This window comes from Sceloporus occidentalis, unplaced genomic scaffold (genome assembly GCF_023333645.1).
Source record: "Sceloporus occidentalis isolate IW3139 unplaced genomic scaffold, rSceOcc1.0.p SCAF_72, whole genome shotgun sequence".
NCBI lineage: Eukaryota > Metazoa > Chordata > Lepidosauria > Squamata > Phrynosomatidae > Sceloporus > Sceloporus occidentalis.
The window spans coordinates 1,582,949-1,603,049 of NW_028317052.1; the positions used below are offsets into that span (position 1 = coordinate 1,582,949).

The 20,101-nt window shown below is 39.8% G+C and overlaps 1 protein-coding gene across 1 annotated transcript; it reads right to left on the reverse strand.

Moving 5' to 3' along the window:
• Window positions 1-2,201: 2,201 nt before the first annotated feature.
• Window positions 2,202-10,642, reverse strand: LOC149286072 (tetratricopeptide repeat protein 19, mitochondrial-like). The gene is made up of 9 exons (XM_089494411.1): window positions 10,586-10,642; window positions 9,496-9,606; window positions 6,392-6,430; window positions 3,856-3,912; window positions 3,715-3,776; window positions 3,522-3,610; window positions 3,291-3,445; window positions 2,975-3,137; window positions 2,202-2,332 (listed from the first exon to the last, which is right to left on the reverse strand). The coding sequence occupies exons 2-9, from the start codon at window positions 9,595-9,597 to the stop codon at window positions 2,202-2,204; spliced, it is 798 nt and encodes a 265-aa protein (XP_089350537.1). The 5' UTR covers window positions 9,598-9,606; window positions 10,586-10,642.
• Window positions 10,643-20,101: the final 9,459 nt, after the last annotated feature.

Sequence of the window (20,101 nt, forward strand, 5' to 3'; positions counted from 1 at the left end):
TTTAGTAATGCTTTACAAATCAAAAGAAAAATATTTTTTTCACACTAAATGTTGGATTACGCATATAAAAATGAATAAAGGCAACAAAAAACGCTCCAGGATTCATGGGATTAAAATTTGGCTGTTGCTGGTACACATATAAATGAGAATCTCATTTACATGTAACTAAAAAAAACTTTGGTCTTTATAACCTGAACCCAGGAGCTAGGTACATTGTGATAAAATTGATTTACTATTTTATTGATTTAATTGATAAAATGTATTTACGTTTTATTTGAACAAATAAGTGGAAGCTTTGCAAAGGAGAGCAGAGGGTGATTTGATCAAGATGATTTGTTCCAGATCACCGATGGTAACTACTCTCAGCTAATCCTGCAGCACAGAAAGAAATCTAGAAGCTTTTGAAAAAAGTTCTTCTTTTGTAAGTGTACGGCGCACGTGTGCAGTGGTTTTTACAGTGTGCATCTTCTTTGTTGCTTTCATTTAAATGCTCTCTGTGAATAGTGTAGAGAGATATCCAGTTTCTTCACTGGAGCCAGTCCCAAAGAGATGTCTGCACTGTCTAATATCCTTGCGTAAAGGCAGGGCTGGCCCAAGGCAAAATGCCGCCTGGGGCGAATTTTAAAATGCCGCCCCCCCCTTTTTTACCCTTCCTCTCCCCCCGTCCCTGCCACCCCCCCATTATCTACCCCCCCCATATTATCTACCCCCCCCCCCCTTGTACTTACCTTTCAGCAGTCCTGCGGTGTATCTCCCTGTTCAGTCTCGGTGCCGGCTTGTAATGCTGAGTGCCGCCTGGAGCGGCTGCCCCACTCGGCTCCATTGTCGGGCCGGCCCTGCGTAAAGGCACCATTGGATTTTTCTGGTGCATAGGTCTTTGGGGGGTCCATCAACTCTTCTTATACATTTCCAGGGGAGATCATGCACGAAAGAAATCTCACGATTCGATTTGCAAAGATGAACCCATTCTACTGGCAATGTGTGTCTATGGGGATGGTGTCCCTATGTGCTTGATTTTATACACCCATTAACCGTTGATATGGCTGAAACCCCTAAAGTAAATAATTAGGAGGGGTGTCCACATACATTTGGTCATATGATATATATATATAGTAGTCACTGGAAAAACACGCTGCACGAAAACAAAACAAAAACAGTACAAACTGCAACACAACAAATACACCTTGCAAGAAAACATAACCCAGGAAACTGACAAACACAAGAAAACACTGGCGCAACATACCACTTACAACAGACACACTTCAGTGAAATACCTTTTTAATGTCATCGCTATCTTATTGATGATGTAATTTGTGATGTCATGTCTATTGTCTATCGGGGGAGCAAGCTTAATTTTTTTAAGTTTTGTCTATTTCAGTGAGAAATTATGTTTGGCATTAAATAAAGCGTTTTGTAATTAAATATAAAAGCTAAAGTAAGTGGTGTATTGATATTGGGTGCCCCCTCCATAGCTGTCATCCATATTGAGTGTTAATATATCATGTAATGTGCTATGCTCTATCTCTTATAGGACTGCAGCTCTGGCTACTCCATAACCTAAATCATAGGAGATAAAGGAGAGAGAGGGGAGAGAAATCTTAGCAGGAAATCTGTTGGTTACAGTACCTCTTACAGTGACAGGTATTAAGTATAGGTGCTTCAGCATTATTGGGTAATTACCATCATGCATTCATATGGTTTTGTAACTGACCTATGGTTGTAAGGAACATGTACGTAATATTTGTCTGAAAAACTGCATGAAGAGAAACTTTATTACTTATTTCCATTTCACTTAAGTACCCATGAACCTATAAATAGCAGGATAAAATTGTGGAAGTTCCACATTAATTAAATGGAAAATGGTATGGCTAAATGTATACAGAATATTTGAATCATTAAATACGAGTTTTAGGTTATTTCAGTGTGCAAACAAAAATATAGAAAGCTAATATGAATTATGAAAAGTTAAGGTCATGGAACAGCATACTTTTTTTTAAATTATAGAAATGTTCTGAGCACAAAGAAATGGTGCTTGTGCAAAACCTTTAACCATTGGTGGTGCTGTCTCCATCTGTCAAACTCATCAGATGACAAAAAAGTACGCACATGGAGTAAAGCTTGGAAAAACTAGAAATAATTTTTGCAATGGAACATGTAGCTGTATTTAAATACAATCTTAAAAATGCAATCTTTGGATCATCTCAACTGCGTTTCTTCCTCCTGTCAAGTTCAAACAGTTCCTCTTGGATATATTTAATAGAAGCAGAGTCCTTTTTCTCCTCAGCAATCTTGAGAGCTTCCTTCAAATTATTTTCTGCTGCAGTTAAGTGATCTGCTCCTGAGAACCAATTTATGCAAATGATACATAAGCTTTAATTCATTAAAACTAGACAAGCATACATAAAAAAAGGTTTTGCTAAAACCACACAGGTCTTTTCTGCATGTGAAGAAGTGTTCACCAGAGTTAAGATACAGACTATTATCATAACTCAGAATTTTTAGTTTATAATAATACAAAAGTTGAAAAAATGTACTAACCAACTTGCTTTCAACGAATAAGTGAATTTGTGAAGTTAGTGTTTTGACTGTTAGTAAACTACAAACCTACGGTTTAGTAAACACCTAATTTGTTTTAATGTTTATATATTCAAAATCATGGCACATTCAGAAGACGACTCGGATTTCAATGCCAGAAGGGTGGCTGTGAGAACATAGAAAAAAAGAAACAGTATTACAAAGTGGTGATAATTATGTAGATTGTGGTGGCTGTTCAGTAAGCAGAATTCTCAGTGGAAGTGAAAGTAAGAAGCAAAAGTATTTAACAACAAAGGCAGTTGGCAGAATACATGCCCTTCACACTTTCACTTCTCATTTGGGTTGGGGGAACTTAAGCTGCATTAAATGCATTTTAATTGAAATACTCAGATACCTTCGTTCCCCACTTGTTTGTTCAAGGGAAGTACACAAAACTTACCTTTCTCCATAAGAATCATGGCCAGGTTACTGAGCACCACATGTTGATCAGGATGATCTGTTTTTTTTGCCAGCTCAAAAGCTTGGCTCACATAGTCACATGCCTCATTGTGGAAGCCCTGGGCAGCCAACACAGTTGCCAAATCATTCATCAAGGTCACAGTCTACAAAAAACACACAACAGAAAAATGGTCATGAAAGGTAAAACCAGAGGAAAAAACACGGTTAATAGTTACAAATAAATGTACAGTTCGTTCTATGTATTATTTAACATATAGTGAAGGCTCTGCATTGCACTGGTTGCTTTCCTTGTTCACCTGTGGGTGCAGCTCCCCCTGCTCCTCCTTACAGATCTGCAGAGCTTTTTCATACATTCCTTGTGCTTCTGCAAATTGTGCAATGCTCATTAGGTAACGTCCATACGAATCCAGACATAGACCCAGGAGTAGACGAGTGTTGGACTTTTCCTCTGCTGTTAGGGAAAACAGGTCAAGTCTTACAAACTGAGACAGGTACATTGACCTGTATGTGATGGACAGAGGTCTGACCTGGTAGATCCAGCATTCCATCCTCCCTCTCTATCTTCTCCTTAAGACTCAGGATACAGAATTGGTATCCGGCCACAGCCAGTTCATTTCTGAGACATGAAAAGGAAATGCAAGTTTGTTTTCACCATAAAAGGCTGGAATACAATTCTATTATGGCCTCTTAGTATATAGATGGCTGGCTACTATTACTTACTTGTTTTGCTCTGCATAGATACAGGCCAACTTCAGTGATATCTCAATGAAAGAGTTATCATCCTGGAAACAACACAAACATATCAAAACATCTGAAGGATAATAATGATCTTGCTAGAAAGAGAAATTAAATTGGGCATACCTGTTTAACACCTCCATCAAGCATGTAGGTCATTGCTGCCTTGAAAAGCTTTTCTGACTACGAAAAAGGAAAAATATTTTTAATTTTATGAAGCCCATGATGTTTGAGTATGGTCTCTCGAAAGATATATACCATATTTGCTCGATTAAAAGACAAGGTTTTTTTCAGAGCAAATAACCATAGTCTTATATTTGAGGTTGTCTTATAATCCGACCTCAAATACAGGTTTGACTACAAGACTAAGATCCAGATCCCCCTTCTCTCTGGCAGCCGGTGGACGCCTGCGAGATGTGCGCAGACAACCTCCGCTGCTGCTGGCATTTCCTCTGGGGCTTCTATGGCGGAGCGCCGGCATCACATGGCGTTCTGGTACTCATAAAAGCCCCGGCGGAGGTGCATCGTGCAGACCTCCATCGGCTGTCCCCACTACACACCAAGGAATGTGAAGCACAGGGGACAAGTCTAGGGATGCACTGGTAAGTTGGTGGAGGGTAAGAGTGGCAATATGGGGTGTATAAGGGCTTTCTGGAGGCAGAGTGGCATATAGGGAGTTAAAAGGAATATCAGGGAGGCAGAGTGGCATATGGGGTAGAAGGGATTTCTGGAGGCAGAGTGGCATATAGGAGGTATAAGGCATATCTGGGAGGCAGAGTGGCTTATTATGGAGGCAGAGTGGCATATAGGGGGTATAAGGCATTTCTGGGGGGCAGAGTGGCATATAAGGCATATCTGGGGGCAGATGTGCATATATGGGGGCAGAGTGGCAAATACAAAGAAATAAAAACAAAAAAACATTTTTCTCAATCATAGTTTTTATTAAATATGACAAATAGTTTACATGTGAATTAATAATAATAATTTTGAGGGGTCATCTTATAATCAGGGTCGTCTTATAATTGAGCAAATACGGAAACCATATGAAACAAAGCCTAGTTCTTCAGTACCACATTGTATTAACTGTATAAAACACTGTATTTAAATGTGGTTTAGTGTGGCACACACAGGCTTGGTTGTGAGCTAATTTGATACTTTCTAAAAGGTATTTCTAGAGGATTCATCTCCCCTCCTGTTCCTACATGAAGCAGGAAACAGATTTAGTGCCCACCAATACAATGAAAACACTATTACCTATACACTGTTCCTAATTATAGTATAAGTATAGAGAGCACACTTTTTTTTTTTATAGTAGTTTAGGTTGAGAAAAGACTTGTGTTCATCAAGCTTAATCCTTTTCCTATTCCTTGTTTACCGCTGTAGATCCAAAAGAAGGCAAAAAAAACTTATGTCATCAATTTCGATTTGTGCTTTCAATGGGGAAAAAATCCTTCTTTACTCCAAATGGAGTAAAGAATGTCTCGTTGGATCAACAAGCACTAAATAAATATTAATTCCTATACTATCATACATTGCCCTCTAGGTTCTGCTTCATTAAAAAGTATCCAGGCCCCTGCATCTAATGTATTTGTTAGCACCACCTTTTCAGGCAGTGAGTCTTTAGAAAGCCCTTTGTATGCACCCTGTACGTATTTATATAATACCATATCCCCTCTAAGATGCTTTTTTCCCCATGTTTAAATTTAACTTTTTTTTTAGCCTTTCTTGATAACTAAAACTTTCCATTCCCCTTATTAGTTTTGTGGCCCTCTTTTGAACTTTCTCTAGTTCCATAATGCCTTTTTAAAGAAGAGGCACCCAGAATTGAACTGCATATTCAAAGTAGGGTCTCACCATGGAACTGTAAAGAGGCAGAATAATATCTTCCTCACGCGAGTCCCAGTGAATACTCCTTGTAATACATGCCAAATTAACAGGTCTTTACTAACAGGTGTATAAAATCAAACACATGGGCAGCCATCTAGACACTGGCAGTAGAATGAGTCGTACTGAAGAGCTCAGTGACATTAAATGTTACACTGTTATAGGATGAAATAGGAAGTAACAGCTGTAGAATGCATAGTGCCTGCTATAATGTTTGGTTGAGAAGGGATAACAGGCTAGAAGTGTTTTCAGGGTTTGGGCCTCTTAGTTCTAGTGAACGGTAATATCCGTATGCTGCAACATCTAATCTGCAATGCACAAATATCTTAAAATCTCCACATTTTCTGGTACTGTATAAAACGATAAAACACAATTCAAAAAATGCCAAAAAGCAATCCTGACATCTGGAACTGAATAAATCAAACAGAAGTTGGACCCATATGTACAAAAGAGTTTTCTTTGTTTATTCACAGTTTAGCATCACACATCTAGTGAGGTTCAGAAAAGCCAAAACAAAATGCATCGAAGAATAAAAGTGATACGCAAAGTAAAACAACTACATAATTGTACATGTGATAAATCATCTTTTGCTCTCTGCACCTAAAATGCTGGGTTTTTTGGAAACCACTGAACCAATCTGGTTACTATTGTACACTAATACACTATTACTGTGTATTGATACAGTAGCTGAATTTGGCTGTAAAACCCGTTATTTCATAGTATGTACATTTTAGGTATGTTTTAATTTTACCATAATTAATTTTATATTTGTACTCACATTGTCAAGCTGGCCCCTGAGAAAAGCCAAGTTGGCCATCTGGAAGTATACAAATAAACACATTTTAATGCAGCAAGTTTGGATAACTTCATAATCAGAGTGGAGTATAAAGAATCTCAAATCTCCATATTACCAGGGAGAAACAGCACTGGGCTGCCATAATTTAAACATTTTCACCAAGGATATTCTGGATAAACCTGTTTGAGCCTCCTTTATCATGGTACCTATATTTGAGTCTGCTAACCAATTACATCCCAGAAAAGGCAGTTCAATGAAAATTTCAGTTTAGTTAGCATGTGTAAATAAACCAGAAAAAGAGAAATTCAATCTATATAAATTTCATTATCGATTAGTTGAATAGAAATGTTCTGAAAAATACCCCTCGTTTTATAATCCGAACTCAAATAGAAGTCGCATTATAATACTAAAATCCAGAACCCAGGACCAGGATCCTCCTCTCTGGCAGCCGGACAATGTGCGCAAACAACCTCAGCTACTGCCCTTCACTTCCGCTGGTGCTTCTATGACTGAGTGCCGGCATGACATGACCTTCTGGTGCTCCACCATAGAAGCCCCAGCGGAAGTGAAGGGTACCAGAGGGATCCAGGTTCCCATCAGAGCTGCAGGGGATCCTCCTCTCTGACAGCTGATGGACGCCTGCGTGATGCGCACAGACAACCTCCGCTACTGCCACTTCCGCTGGGGCTTCTATGATCACATGACCTTCCGGTACTCATAAAAGTCATAAAAGCTCCATCAAAAGTGACGACCAGCAGCGGAGGTTCACTGGCTGCCCCCACTAGACACCGGGGAGTTGGGGGGGGGTCAGGGTGGCATATATGCACATTGACATATAGGGAGGTATAAGCCATATCTGGGGGGCACAGTGGCATATAGGGGGTATAAGGTATATCAGGGGGCACAGTGGCATACAGAGGGGTATAAGGCATATCAGAGTGGCAAGGCTGGGGTCAGATGTGCATAACTGGGGGGCAGGTTGGCAAAAAATGAAATAAAAACAAATGCATTTTTCTCAATCATATTTTTTATTAAATAGGAAAAAAGTACTGTATTTTCCGGCGTATAAGACGACTTTTTAACCCGTGAAAATCTAATCAAAAGTCGGGGGTCGTCTTATACCCCGGGTATACTTACTTACCGAAGCGGACCGGAATCTCTAGTGGCAAGCGGAGAAGCCGCCCCCCCGGGCCGGTCTTCAGGGCCGCGCCAAGGTAGCTGCAAGATCTTGATCTCCCCAACTAGCCCTGATTAGCGGGCGCCCGATGAGCAGGGCTGGTTGGGGAGATCACGACCTCCCTCTGACTAGCCCAGTATTAGAGAGCTCGAGGTCTGGCACTTCAGACCTCGGCTTCCGTGCTCCCTAATCACTCGTGTCCCGGCGCTCGGCATCAATTGCCGGCGCGTAGTGATGAGGAAGCAGTAAAGCAGAGGTCTGAAATGACAGACTTCACGCTCCCACAACTGGATGGAAGACAGAAGATGAGAAAGGTAAGAGATGGGGAGAAAGGGGCAGTGTATGTGTCTATATGTTGGTGTGAGATGGTCAGTGTATGTGTATGGTCAGGTGTGTGCGTGTATATATATATATATATATATATATATATATATATATATATATATATATATATATATATATATATATATATATATATATATATATATACACACATACACCGTATTTGCTCGATTATAAGACGACCCCCCAAAATCTGAATATTAACTTAGGAAAAAAGAAAAAGCCTGAATATAAGACGACCAGTTTTACCAGTAAATGTTAATTCATGTAAACTATTTTTTTAAATAAAAGCTATCATTGAGAAAAATATTTTTTTTGTTTTTATTTCCTTGTATTTTCCAACCTGTCCCCCAGTTACGCACATCTGCCCCCAGGCTTGCCACACCAATATGGCACTGTGGCCCATGATATGCCTTTTAACCCTCTATATGCCACTGTGCCCCATGGTATGCTTTTTGGCCCCCTATGTGCCACTCTGCCTCCAGAAATGCCTTATACCCCTATATCCCATTCTGGCATTTAGGGGGTTAAAATGCATATTATGGGGCAGAGTGGCATATAGGGAGGTATAAGGCATTCCAGGAGGCAGAGTGGCATTAAGGGAGTTAAAAGGCATTGTATAGAGCACCCTGCCTCCAGAAATGCCTTATACCCCTATATGCCACTCTGGTATAAGGCATTTCAGGAGGCAGAGTGCTCTATTAAATGCCCCCTTAACGCCACTCTGCCTCCTGAAAATGCCTTATACCTCCCTATATGCCACTCTGTGTGGCACGGTGTGCGGCACCGGTGCGGGGAACTCTGATCTCTGACAGTCGGGGAAGGTATCCGCGACGGACGCAGACAACCCCCGCTGCTAGCCACACCTCCTTCCGGCTGCAGCGGACATTGTCTACACGAATCGCGTCAACCTGCTGCCCCGGCAATACAGCAGGAAGCACCGGTAAGTGTGTGTGGGGGGGGAGACAGGAGGATCCAGGTCCCCTGCAGCGGTGCAGGGGATCTGGATCTTAGTCTCATAATCAGACCTCTATTTGAGGTCTGATTAGAAGACGACCCCGATTAGAAGACGAGGGGTATTTTTCAGAGCATTTGCTCTGAAAAAAACCTCGTCTTATAATTGAGCAAATACGGTATTATATGTGTGTGTGTGTGTGTGTGTATGGGCAGTGTATGTATGTATATGTCTGTGTATGGACAGGTGTGTGTAAGGGCAGTGTATGTGTATATGTGTGTTTGTAAGCTGGTGTGTACGTGTATATGTGTGTAAAGGAAGGGGTGTGTGAGGGCAGTGTATATCTATACATGTGTGTGTGGACAGGCATATGTTAGGGAGAGCTGACCCACCCAATCCAAGCAGGCTTTGCATACAACAACCAGCCAATCACCGGTAAGGTCAGCCAACTAATCGATTATGAAAATAGTTGCAGCCCTAAATGTATTCTTCTATTAAAATACATAACTAATATCTTGTTCAAAACATCTTGCAGAATTAATACTGCTCATACATTCACACAAGTTTTAAGGGGCAAAAAACCCAGTTTCTACGTGAGCTGCACACAATTACCAGGTCATAAGTATAGATGATCCCTCTCTTGCTGTCTGACTCCTGGGCCAAATAAAGTGCCTGATGGAGGATCTCCTCTGCTTCATCCATCTCACTTTTCATAATGCTCAACTAAGGATAAGAAACATGAGATTTCAATTACCACGCAACACAAACATATATAGTTTAGTAACAGTTTCTTAAAGTCTACGTTATCAAAATATTACCACTGAATTATGCATTATTTGCCTTTACAGATCCTCTTTTCAGTGTTAACCAGCGCATGTACATTTTACATTGGGGCTGTCAGATGTTCGACAATAACATAAGCGAACGAAGCATTGAAAAAACATCACTTATGTGATCCGTGAACTTCATATGTTGCATTCCTTATGATATCTAATTTTGACATGGGCAGGAGTGTGAGACAACACATCAGTTATTGAGGTTTACTCAAAATTACAAAAGTGACATTCTGTGCACCTGTAATTACTGTGGTGGCATTTCAATGTCAGTGGTTCTAGGATAAAGCCAAAATGAACATAAGTCCTTCTTCCATTTCATTCCATTACTGACCCCTGTATTAACACTCAGATTGGCACAGAAGAGGACTGCGAACTTCACCGAAAAGAGGATGATGTCCATGGCAGGAGCTCTTCATTCTCAGGCTTAACAAGCACTGCTTTGGAATAAGCATGCTAGTGCTAAACAAGTCAAGCGTGAGGTGTGACCCTACAGAAGCCTTTTTTATTGCTGCCAAGGACGTGAATAAAGTTTTCCATTTTTGACTTTATCACCTGTTATGCAGGGTATGTTTGTAATCAGGGGATGTTATTGAACATAAATTCGGTTCCACATCTAAAATGTAGAAGAAAATGTATCTTGGAAATAAATATTTTATAACAAGTTCCTCTGTAAAAAAAAAAAAAAAGGCCAAATCACAAATTTATATTTATATATATATACACACACACACACATAGATATAACCATTAGAATCACTAAAGCAGCAAGGCAGACATTGGAATTTGCACACATTTAATAACATTACATAAAATCAACGTTTGCCATTACCTGCCTTTTTTTTTCCTTTACATTTCTTTGTACAGTACCTTGGCTCTCTTTAAAAGATATATTATTCTTTCTTCTGATTCGGTAATCTCTTCCTCTTCTTTATTGCCAAGAAGTTTAGAAAACAGGGAAAATACTAGAAGAAGAGAAATACGAGAATAGAAAAATGTAAAGGTCTAACTACAAGCAAGTGAACATCATTCTATCGCTAAGATATGATTATTTGGTGCTAATCAAATGGTGGGTGAGCCAATAGGTGCATTAGAGTCACTAGAGACATCAAGTTCTCAAAGGAGCCCATCCTGATTCTTGAGAGGACCTAAACCCTAATTAATAGAAGGGGTTCCAGCCAACTCTGGTATGGCCCATGTGCCTTCTCTCAACACAATCCACAGCCGAGTCAGAAAATTCTTCCTTGTTGCAAATATCAAAACTGTGATTCGTAGGACTGTATTATTTTTGAATGCTTTTGTACTTGCAATAAAAGCACAAGCAACACTGCAGCTCAATCATTAATAGGGGTTATTTTGCCATCAATAAGCTTGACAACGGGTAAAGAGCAACCAAACCCCGGATATATTTTTTAATGGTTTGACACAGGATTAGGCAATGTTTAAAATAGTTTACATAAATCACTTCCCTCAATTAGCTCCCAATTCACAACCACAAAAAGCTGCCACTGAAACCAGTTTCAACCAGTGGTGTTGGCAGAGGGCAGAAGGTAAGCTCTACTTGTATTTCTCACTAGATACAGATAAAAAAAAACAAAACAAAAAAAAAAAACCCACGATTACTCACTTTGATGTTTTGTATTGTTTATTTAAATCAATGGAAATTCACATTTTAACATTAACACCTACGAATCTACCAGCAGTTTGAATTACGTAACTCTTCCTCAGCCACACAATTTAAACAAAATTACCATTAGCATTTTTTTTGGAGGAGGGGGGGATGTTAACGCAACATTTACATATTTTTACTATGAGGTGTAAATTTTGTGTTTGCTTCATTTCAATAAACGCTGACATTATATAAACTGTAACAATTACTCGATTATGAAGTGAATATCACAGGCAAAGAGTCGGGAATACAAAGAACAAGCCAGTAGCATGGCTTACCGCAACAGACTGCCCCCAAACCTCAGCAAGGGACCGGCTCACCTGTGGCAGCCATGAGAAAGGACCCTTTCCTGCTGTCCCTGGACGTGCCATGTTTGCTCCATTTATCTACACACAACAATGACGTGTGTCTGCAGCAGGATGCAATATTCCTGCTACGGACTGCCCGCTGTGGAACTACGAAACCACCCGGGATTGCCTGCACCCGCCAAGCCCTTAGTCCTATAAGGGAGTGACATAACAAACGCACGGTGCCCTGTAACATGCTGCTTTCCGGCGACAACTTCCTCTTTTCCCTGCCATGTGACCAAGACAGTGGTCATGTGACATAACGGAGCCAATGGAGTCTTCGGATACCCAGGATGCTGTCTTGTATAATCGTCTAATACTCGGTTTTTGATGTTTCGGACGGCAGATCAAATCGTACTGCCGGCTTGGGAGCATGCATTTTGGCTTCAGTTGTCAGAGGAGAGCCGAGTACCGCCTGGTCTACGGATCCTAAAAAAGACGTTCTGGCCGGGCATGCACGGGAGATGTGATGGCAGTGCATTCCTCGAACCCGTATTTGGCACTCGCTTAGGACAGTAATTGTTGCTTGCACACTTCTTCCACCGCTTCCCATTGGTCCATTTTTGCCCCCTCCCTTAATGTCCCTCTTTTCTGGGAGCTCAGGATGCTTTCTGGGTATCAGTGTTCTGCAGTTCTCACAGTCACATTAATTTGTATAGACACAGAAAACATCTACTTGTTCATTCAAAAGCACCAATAAAAATATTATTTTTAAAAAGAACTTTGGTACATAATTATAGATAGGTGGAAAGAAACATGAAAAATCCTGGTAAAGCCCTACCCTTGTAATCACAGGTAACCCTCGTAGGCTGTATGAAAACTGCTGCTACTCAGGATGTAAAGATATTCACCTATATTAAAACAGTGTGTTTGTGATATATAGGGGAGAAAAAACAAAGTAAGTTGCTCAGATGTAAATAAAACTATAAATTCTACATTTGAGTTTGTAACTAGAATGCTAATGCCACATAAAAATGTTGAAAGTTATAAGGGCAACTAAGAAGCCTCTATGTCCAGACCGAAGCTGTGAGGAACATGAGAATTTTATTTTCACAAAAACAACGACAAATGAGTGAAACTGTTAAAAGTACAAGGACATCAGCGATTGTCTTGTGAGATTGTATCAGTAACCGCGTCCTGCTCATTTCTTGTTTTGAAACATTAAGCAAAGGCCAGTTTGACTGACATATCAAACATTTATAAGCCACTAGAGTTCATTTTAGAAAACTTTAAGTAGTGTAAGTGGTGGGGATAATAATAATAATGTAATGTTATATACGCGGTCGGGATATCTTGTGCACCCTGGTGCTCTATCAAATGGGGCATTGGGAGGGACTTTTGCATTCAGGATTAGGTATATGAGCTGGCTGCGACCGGAAATGTGTGTTGTTGCTTCGTATGTTGTTGCTTTCTTGCAAGAAAGTAAAGTATACTTACTTTGTCTGCTTTGTGTCCGTACTTTAATTACGAAGATAACCTTTACAGATCCTCTTGTGCAACATGCAGCCGATTCAACAAGACATCAGCCCAATGGACAGAGAGGTTTAGAATAAACTAAATATGTGAAGAGAGGCTTAAAAAAGAATGATTAATGCAGCCATCTATTTCCTTGGGCGCTGCACTAAACCTGACCCTGGGCAGCACCCACTTGTTTGCCCATAGAATTGCAATAGGAAATCAAAAGAAGCACATGAACAATCCAGTAAGGCATAGATTATCTGAGCAAAATGTAATGGTTCTGAGAGTTTTAAGTAGGATGGCAAGACACAACAGTGGGTTTCCCAGGCCCTTTGGATGACCGTGTTCAGATTAGACTCAGCATCTTTTTCATGTTCCCATACGGCTTTGACCGTTTGCATGCATAGTAGATACCAGTTGACATATAAGTGAAGTAACGCTAGATGTAATGGACAAAAGTAACTTGTGACTGATTGTGTGACACCACATTGTACAGCACTGTGGAATATAAGGACACTATAAAAACCAATACATAATTCTCGGTATGGACATAGCAGTGAGGTCATTGAAGGGTTGAACTTTATTACGTGTTGTAATGTTGCATTGTTCAGACCCATCCACGTTATGCCCTGGTCTCTCCCTCAATGCTCATTAACCCACAAAACTAGCACTGAGCAGGCGAAATTGACTGAATTCCTTACTCTTGGAAAATTGGTTGGGACATGAGACTGTTGAGACTGTACAAATCAAATTGGGACAACTGTCATATATAAATCTACCACTATTAGTAAACATCTAATAACCTCATTAGAATTCTACAACATTATTTTTCCGAACAGTTTGAGGTATATATGGTCACTATTATTATGAGGCAACACAATTATAATGGAGAATTCATTTTATACAAAGCTGATTCTTAGATATGAAGGGCAGATTCTCCTTTCAATCCATGCCCATGCAACCCCCTGTTTGTCTCTCCGTGTACCAGTTCAAAATTATTTAAAAAGGCCCTTCTGACCTGGACCACACTGATCCAAGTTGGATGTGCTCTTTCTAAATTCAGCACAGGGAGACAGGTGTGTATTGGGGTCATGTTACATCACGTGACCCTGTGGTGAAACCAAGGCTGCTCGCAAAGTGTGTGAGCAGCCGGAGAGGAAGCTGCAGGAGCAGTGAGAGGTAAGCGGGGGCGGGATCTATGTATATGTGTTTGTATATATGTATGTATGTGAGCAATGGAAGTGTACTTGTGTGCCTGTGTATTGTGTGTGAGCATGCATGTGTAGGTGTGTGTGAGCATGTATGTGTAAGTGGGGTGGGATCAAGTGTGCGTTAGTATGAATAAGTGTTTAATTTGTGTAAGTGTGTTTACATTTGTTGTATGTTGTGAGGGGGAAAGGGCCAACTAAGGCACAGACATGTTGTTTGGGGGCAATGATGGCACAGACTAGCTGTTGAAGTTGGGGGCCCCGAGGCAATTTTTGCACCAGGGCCCTGTGGTTTACTGTTTCTTAGTTGAATTCAAATATCATCCACCTTCCACTTCTCCACAACCCTTATCCTGACATTCCTTCCGCTCTACCCTTTTCAGTGCTTGGGAATTTTAGTTAGTCTTATATTAGATGTTTTATTTTTTGGTATTTTGCTTATAATGCATAGATGTGCAAGATGTGGCTTGAACTACATCAGATCCACCTTTCCTGCTACCCTGAAGTAGTCTGTTAGTGTGAAACCACAGAGTGCAGTCTTTTGTTGGTGTTCTTCATAAAGTGGTGATATTCGGCATGCCGCTACAACGTTTCACTTAATTTAGTGACATGCTGGGATAAGTGTGCCTTTCCCTGTTCAATGTACCTGTTACCTGGCTTGAACTATAATAGCAACAGAAGGTAGAAAACATATCTCCCAAATTCCTCTTTTGGGAATCAAATCTCTACATACTTCTTATTTCCTAAATAAACATTGGGCTTTAGTCTGCTCTCTCTTGGTCCTCCACAGGTACTGTGTGCTGATATACTGAGATATTTTACTGTTCATTAAAGAAGGGTTCAGGAGAAAGTATGAGATATTTTACTGTTCATTAAAGAAGGGTTAAGGAGAAAGCGGGGATCGATTTTCAAATTTATTTTACAATTTTCAGAGGTTAGTCGTGTTAACTTTTTATTCTATGGTCTGAAAATTGCGCTTGGAGGGGGAGACAGAAAGGAGGGTCTAAGGGATGCTCAGAAGTAGATTTGGTAAATAAGGTCAGCTTGGGACATTAAAAGAGCATCCAGTGATACAGATTGTGACCATGATCAACCCCTCAAAACCAGCAGTAATTCACAGCCTTCCAATTGTGTCCTTTTAGAATTACCAATTAACATATAAAGATGTTACATTCTGGTGTTAATAGCCAAAAGCTCTGTAGATGCTGGGGACTATTGGCTAAATAGCAGAGTTGGGTCAGACTTGCCCACCTTATAGTCCTCATATGCATCCTTACATGCACCACAAGGACCAAATACCAGTGTGGAATGTGTGGGCACTTTAGGTCACCTGGCTCAATCACTGTCTTTTGATGAGGAGGGATGAGTCATTGATCTTGTTAGTTGGAATTAAGCTCCCAAGGAAATGTGTTATGTGAACAAAGGCATAGGTAAGCATACCCCTATGCGGTTTCCCCTAGCAGAGTGGTTCAGGATTGGCTTAGACCTGTCCATGCCAATGGTATGTCTGCTGAATGGACTAAGGTGCCATCACGCAAAGGGAGTAAATCCTATTAACTCTGCAACACAGAAACACTGCAGAGTATGGGAAGGCTTGAGAAAGGCTTGAGAAATAAACACTCATGTAAAAAAATATATGTATGACCTTTAAAAATAACTGAACTAAAGAAAAACACAAGGTGGGCCTCTAAGTTCCTTGCAAGTAGATATAAAGTAAAATGGTTGGAATATTTTTTTTAGAACAGGTGACCATAACATTTGTATCAGCAATGACTACAACTCCAAATACCCAGTCTGCAAGGCCCGCCAGAACTACAATAAATGGAGAATCCAACCAGTTTTACTGGAATTAATTCTGTTGGCATTATGTAAATGCTCGCTGTCTTGGTGTCACCGTTGAGGCCGACCTTTCGTTCACCCCCCACATTCAGTCTGTCTCTAAAAACTGCCGTCTCCATCTTAAAAACATTGTCCACATCTGTCCCTTCCTAAGACAGGATGCCACTAAGGCTCTTGTCCATGCCCTTATCATCTCCCACCTTGATTATTGTACCTTTGTCTTAGCTGGTCTTCCTCTTAACTGTGTCACCCCTCTACAATCCACCATGAATGTTGACTTATGTTCCTCTCTGTTGTGGTCGTGGCCTGTTTTATGCAAAATTATGCTAATATTTAAATACACAATTTAGACAAAACACATCTAACAATACAACAATAAATTTGATTCAGGAATACAGTTAAATTATGTAAAGACGAATACCAACAGATGTTATGATATATAATGATATACTTTATTAATACCTCTAGCGGTAAAAACAATATATCGAAAAAGGTTACCATAACAAAGTTACAGACAGTCAACAATTATATTCTAATAACATATGTACTTAACTTCAGAGAGTATCAGCATATCAAATGACTCCTTTGGTGTTCAGTTTCCAAAATGGCTCTAGATACCAGGATCATATAGAAGACTTTAAAGGATTCTTTCAGTAGTTGTTTTCTAATTCTTAGTTACAATACTAGGCACTTAACTAGTCCTAGCTTCTTGGCACTTAACTAGCCCAAGATGGAAGAGCAGCTTTCTATTTCATACTTTTTCTCTGGCAAACTTTCACAGCTCCCTTAGCTTCTGCCATGCTGCTTCTGCCATGCTGCTTCTGCCATGCTGCTTCCTTCCTTTCCTTCCTGTCCTTCCAGTCTCCTCTCCTCCTCCCCCGTCTTCCTGGAGTTCCTGATATCCCATTGTTCCTGGCATAGCCCACATGGCTTTTCATGTAGGTAGCCATTATCTATGGTCTTAGATAAACAATAGATGTACACATCACTCACTCTCTAGTGCTACCTGGTGGTAGAGGTAAGGTACTTCTTAAACAATAGAACTAATTGGTATTGTAATGTATGCCACAGTTAGGGGAGTGGTTTATCCAAAGGGAGATACAGATATTGCGTCTGTGACGTGAATCACTAATAATGGACGATGCAATCCATGTCCACAACACTCTCCCATCGCTTCACTAACACCTCTCCCCCCTATTAGTCTCTTCACTGGCTGCCTGTGCGCTTCAGGATTTATTTCAAGATCCTGCCTCTTACTTTCAAAGCCCTTCACAGTGGTTCCCCTACATAAATCTCCTCACTCATCTCTAAATACACTCCTAGCCGGTCTCTCTGTTCATCCAATGATCTCCTTCTACCCTCTCCACTGATTTCTAGCTCTCATCCCTGCTTACAAGATTTCTCAAGGGCTTCCCCTATCCTCAGGAATGCCCTCCCCTGGCCTATGTGTCTTTCCCCCCTGCCTTTATTCCTTCCAAAAAATTCCTCAAGACCCATTTTTGTAAGGATGCTTACAACATGAGCCAAAGGAAGTTATATTCCTTAAGTTCACCTTTCTTAGTCTCTCTCTCCTGCAATACTTACACTAGTGTGGCTGGTCCATCCCTAACTTTTGCACTTTTACCTATTGTGTAATACACCCTCTACATTGTAAACTCCTTTGAGCAGGGCCCTCCTCATCTGTTTCTGTTGTTATGTTACATACTACAACGCTACGGAATTTAATGGCGCTATATAAAACAATAAATAATAATAATGTATATTCCGGCTTTTGGGAGTAGGAGCATGAATGTATGTTTCTCCATGGCATCATCTCAAGTTCATCTAAAATCTATTAAAAAACATCAATATCTCAATAAGAACATTTAGTTATTTTTACAGTTGGAGGTGTGTGTTAAAAGTGCTAATTAGCATATGGGTAAAAAAAACACAGCTTAAACCATGAGGACAAATACACATACTGCATATCTCAAAGATTTCATCCTGTGACAAGGATGTTACGACTATTGTGAAAGGGTTTATTGTGTTTTTATTTTTTCTTTCTCGTTGGTGTTTTTACAGAGTACATTCACATACATTGTCGATCAACATCTTGATTTATATGAAAATGGCATATGTTAATTACCTCCTGCTTCCAGCTCTTATGACTTTTTCCGCTATTGCAAGTGAGTATGGACCAATTTCAAATGATCATAGATCGGTAATGATATAATTTTTTGGAGAGCTGTGGGTCCATTAGAGTACTAGCCTGACCCCTTAAATGTGAGTAGAAGTCTGCCCAATATTATACTGGGTGATTTAGTGGTTTAGGCAGTTGTAATGTGACAACGAGACCTTTGATGACCCATGTAAGGAGGGATTGTACACATCTTTATATTGCGTGGTGTCCTGTTTGATCTTGTAGAGTGTTTGCAGAACTACATGTGTACAGAAATATTTGTTATATTATATTACCTGGAATCTCTTTTTTATACCAATATCTGGGTCTTAGTTTAAATGTGTAAATTCTCATCACATTTCTCATCTGATCTTTTGTCCATCCTAACCTACTCTGATATCCGAGCATCCCCATTGATGCACGTGTGAATTTATATTGTTAAATCATGAAGCTCAAATGTATTAAGAAAGGTAAGGGTTTGTTTACAGTCCATTATAAGAACTATTGGTTACTATTTGAAGAGCCTCAGTATTAAAGCATTTAGAAATCCGCTGCTATGGATATGCGTGGTGTTGCGTATAATAATACAAAATAATAATAAAACTGGTACTTACTGGTGTTTTTAACCACAAATCCTCACTAGGATTTTTTCTGTAACAATTTCAGTGTGATTTTAGGTGGTCAACAATATGCAACCAGATTTGATAGGTATCGCAAATAGGTTTTTTAAGATATGGTTATTAGAAGGCATTTATTGACATATAAGCCATTTTAGTATCCCAGTAACTAGAAAAATGTTTTATTTGTAATGAAGCATTTTCTTGTACTTTTTTTTTCCACCACTAACATTATTATTTCTTCTCCCAAGTCACCTGCAGCTGCAGTTTCAATAATGAATCTATTCTGGAGTACAGGGAAATTGTGGGATACCAAACTTATGATGTTATGTTGCCCTGTGTCTTTGACTCCAAAACAATGGAAAACACCAAGTTGAATAACGCAGCTGTTGTCTGGATGCATGAGGACCGCAGGGTATATCTTGTGGAACTGGTTGTCCAGATGAACTTAGTACAGTTTTGGGACAAATGGGGTGCACGCATTGAGGTCTATAAAGAACAAATGAAAATCGGGAACTTTTCCATATTACTGAAGAGCCTCAATTTGTCAGATGGTGGTAACATAAGCTGCACCCTGTATAAAGGAAACAATTGCACTGTGGAAGCCAAAAATCTATATCTAAAGGTATTGCAGACACAACCAAAAGGTAATATAATGTTTTATGGTAATAATTGTATATTTCACTATTTAATATAGTGTATGCAGGTAAAGTTTTAGGAAGCTAGCTTATTATCATAAAGTGATTTATTTACTATAAATATTGCTGATCTATTAACCTATTTATTTTAAAGCAGGAGAAATAATAGAACATGAGATCATAATCTAAAACTAGAAGTTTTACCTTAGTGAGAGGGTGGTTGATAAATACAACAGCAGAAGCATTAGGCTCTAATACCATAGAAACATAGAAAGTGACGGCAGATAAGAACCAGTAGGCCCATCCAGTCTGCCCAACCTCTGAGTACTTTCCTTTAGTACCTGAACTTATCCTATATCTAGCTTGGCCTTATACCTATCCCATGCTTGCTTAAATGCCTTTACTTTATTAACATCTACCACTTTCTGCTGGAAGGCTATTCCATGCGTCCA

Coding starts and splice junctions, on each gene's coding strand:
- LOC149286072 (XM_089494411.1), bottom strand. CDS start 9,597: ATGAAAAGTGAGATGGATGAAGCAGAGGAGATCCTCCATCAGGCACTT. Junction 3,777..3,855: donor TTGATGGAGGTGTTAAACAG/GTATGCCCAATT, acceptor TGTTGTTTCCAG/GATGATAACTCTTTCATTGA. Junction 3,611..3,714: donor ATCTATGCAGAGCAAAACAA/GTAAGTAATAGT, acceptor TTCATGTCTCAG/AAATGAACTGGCTGTGGCCG.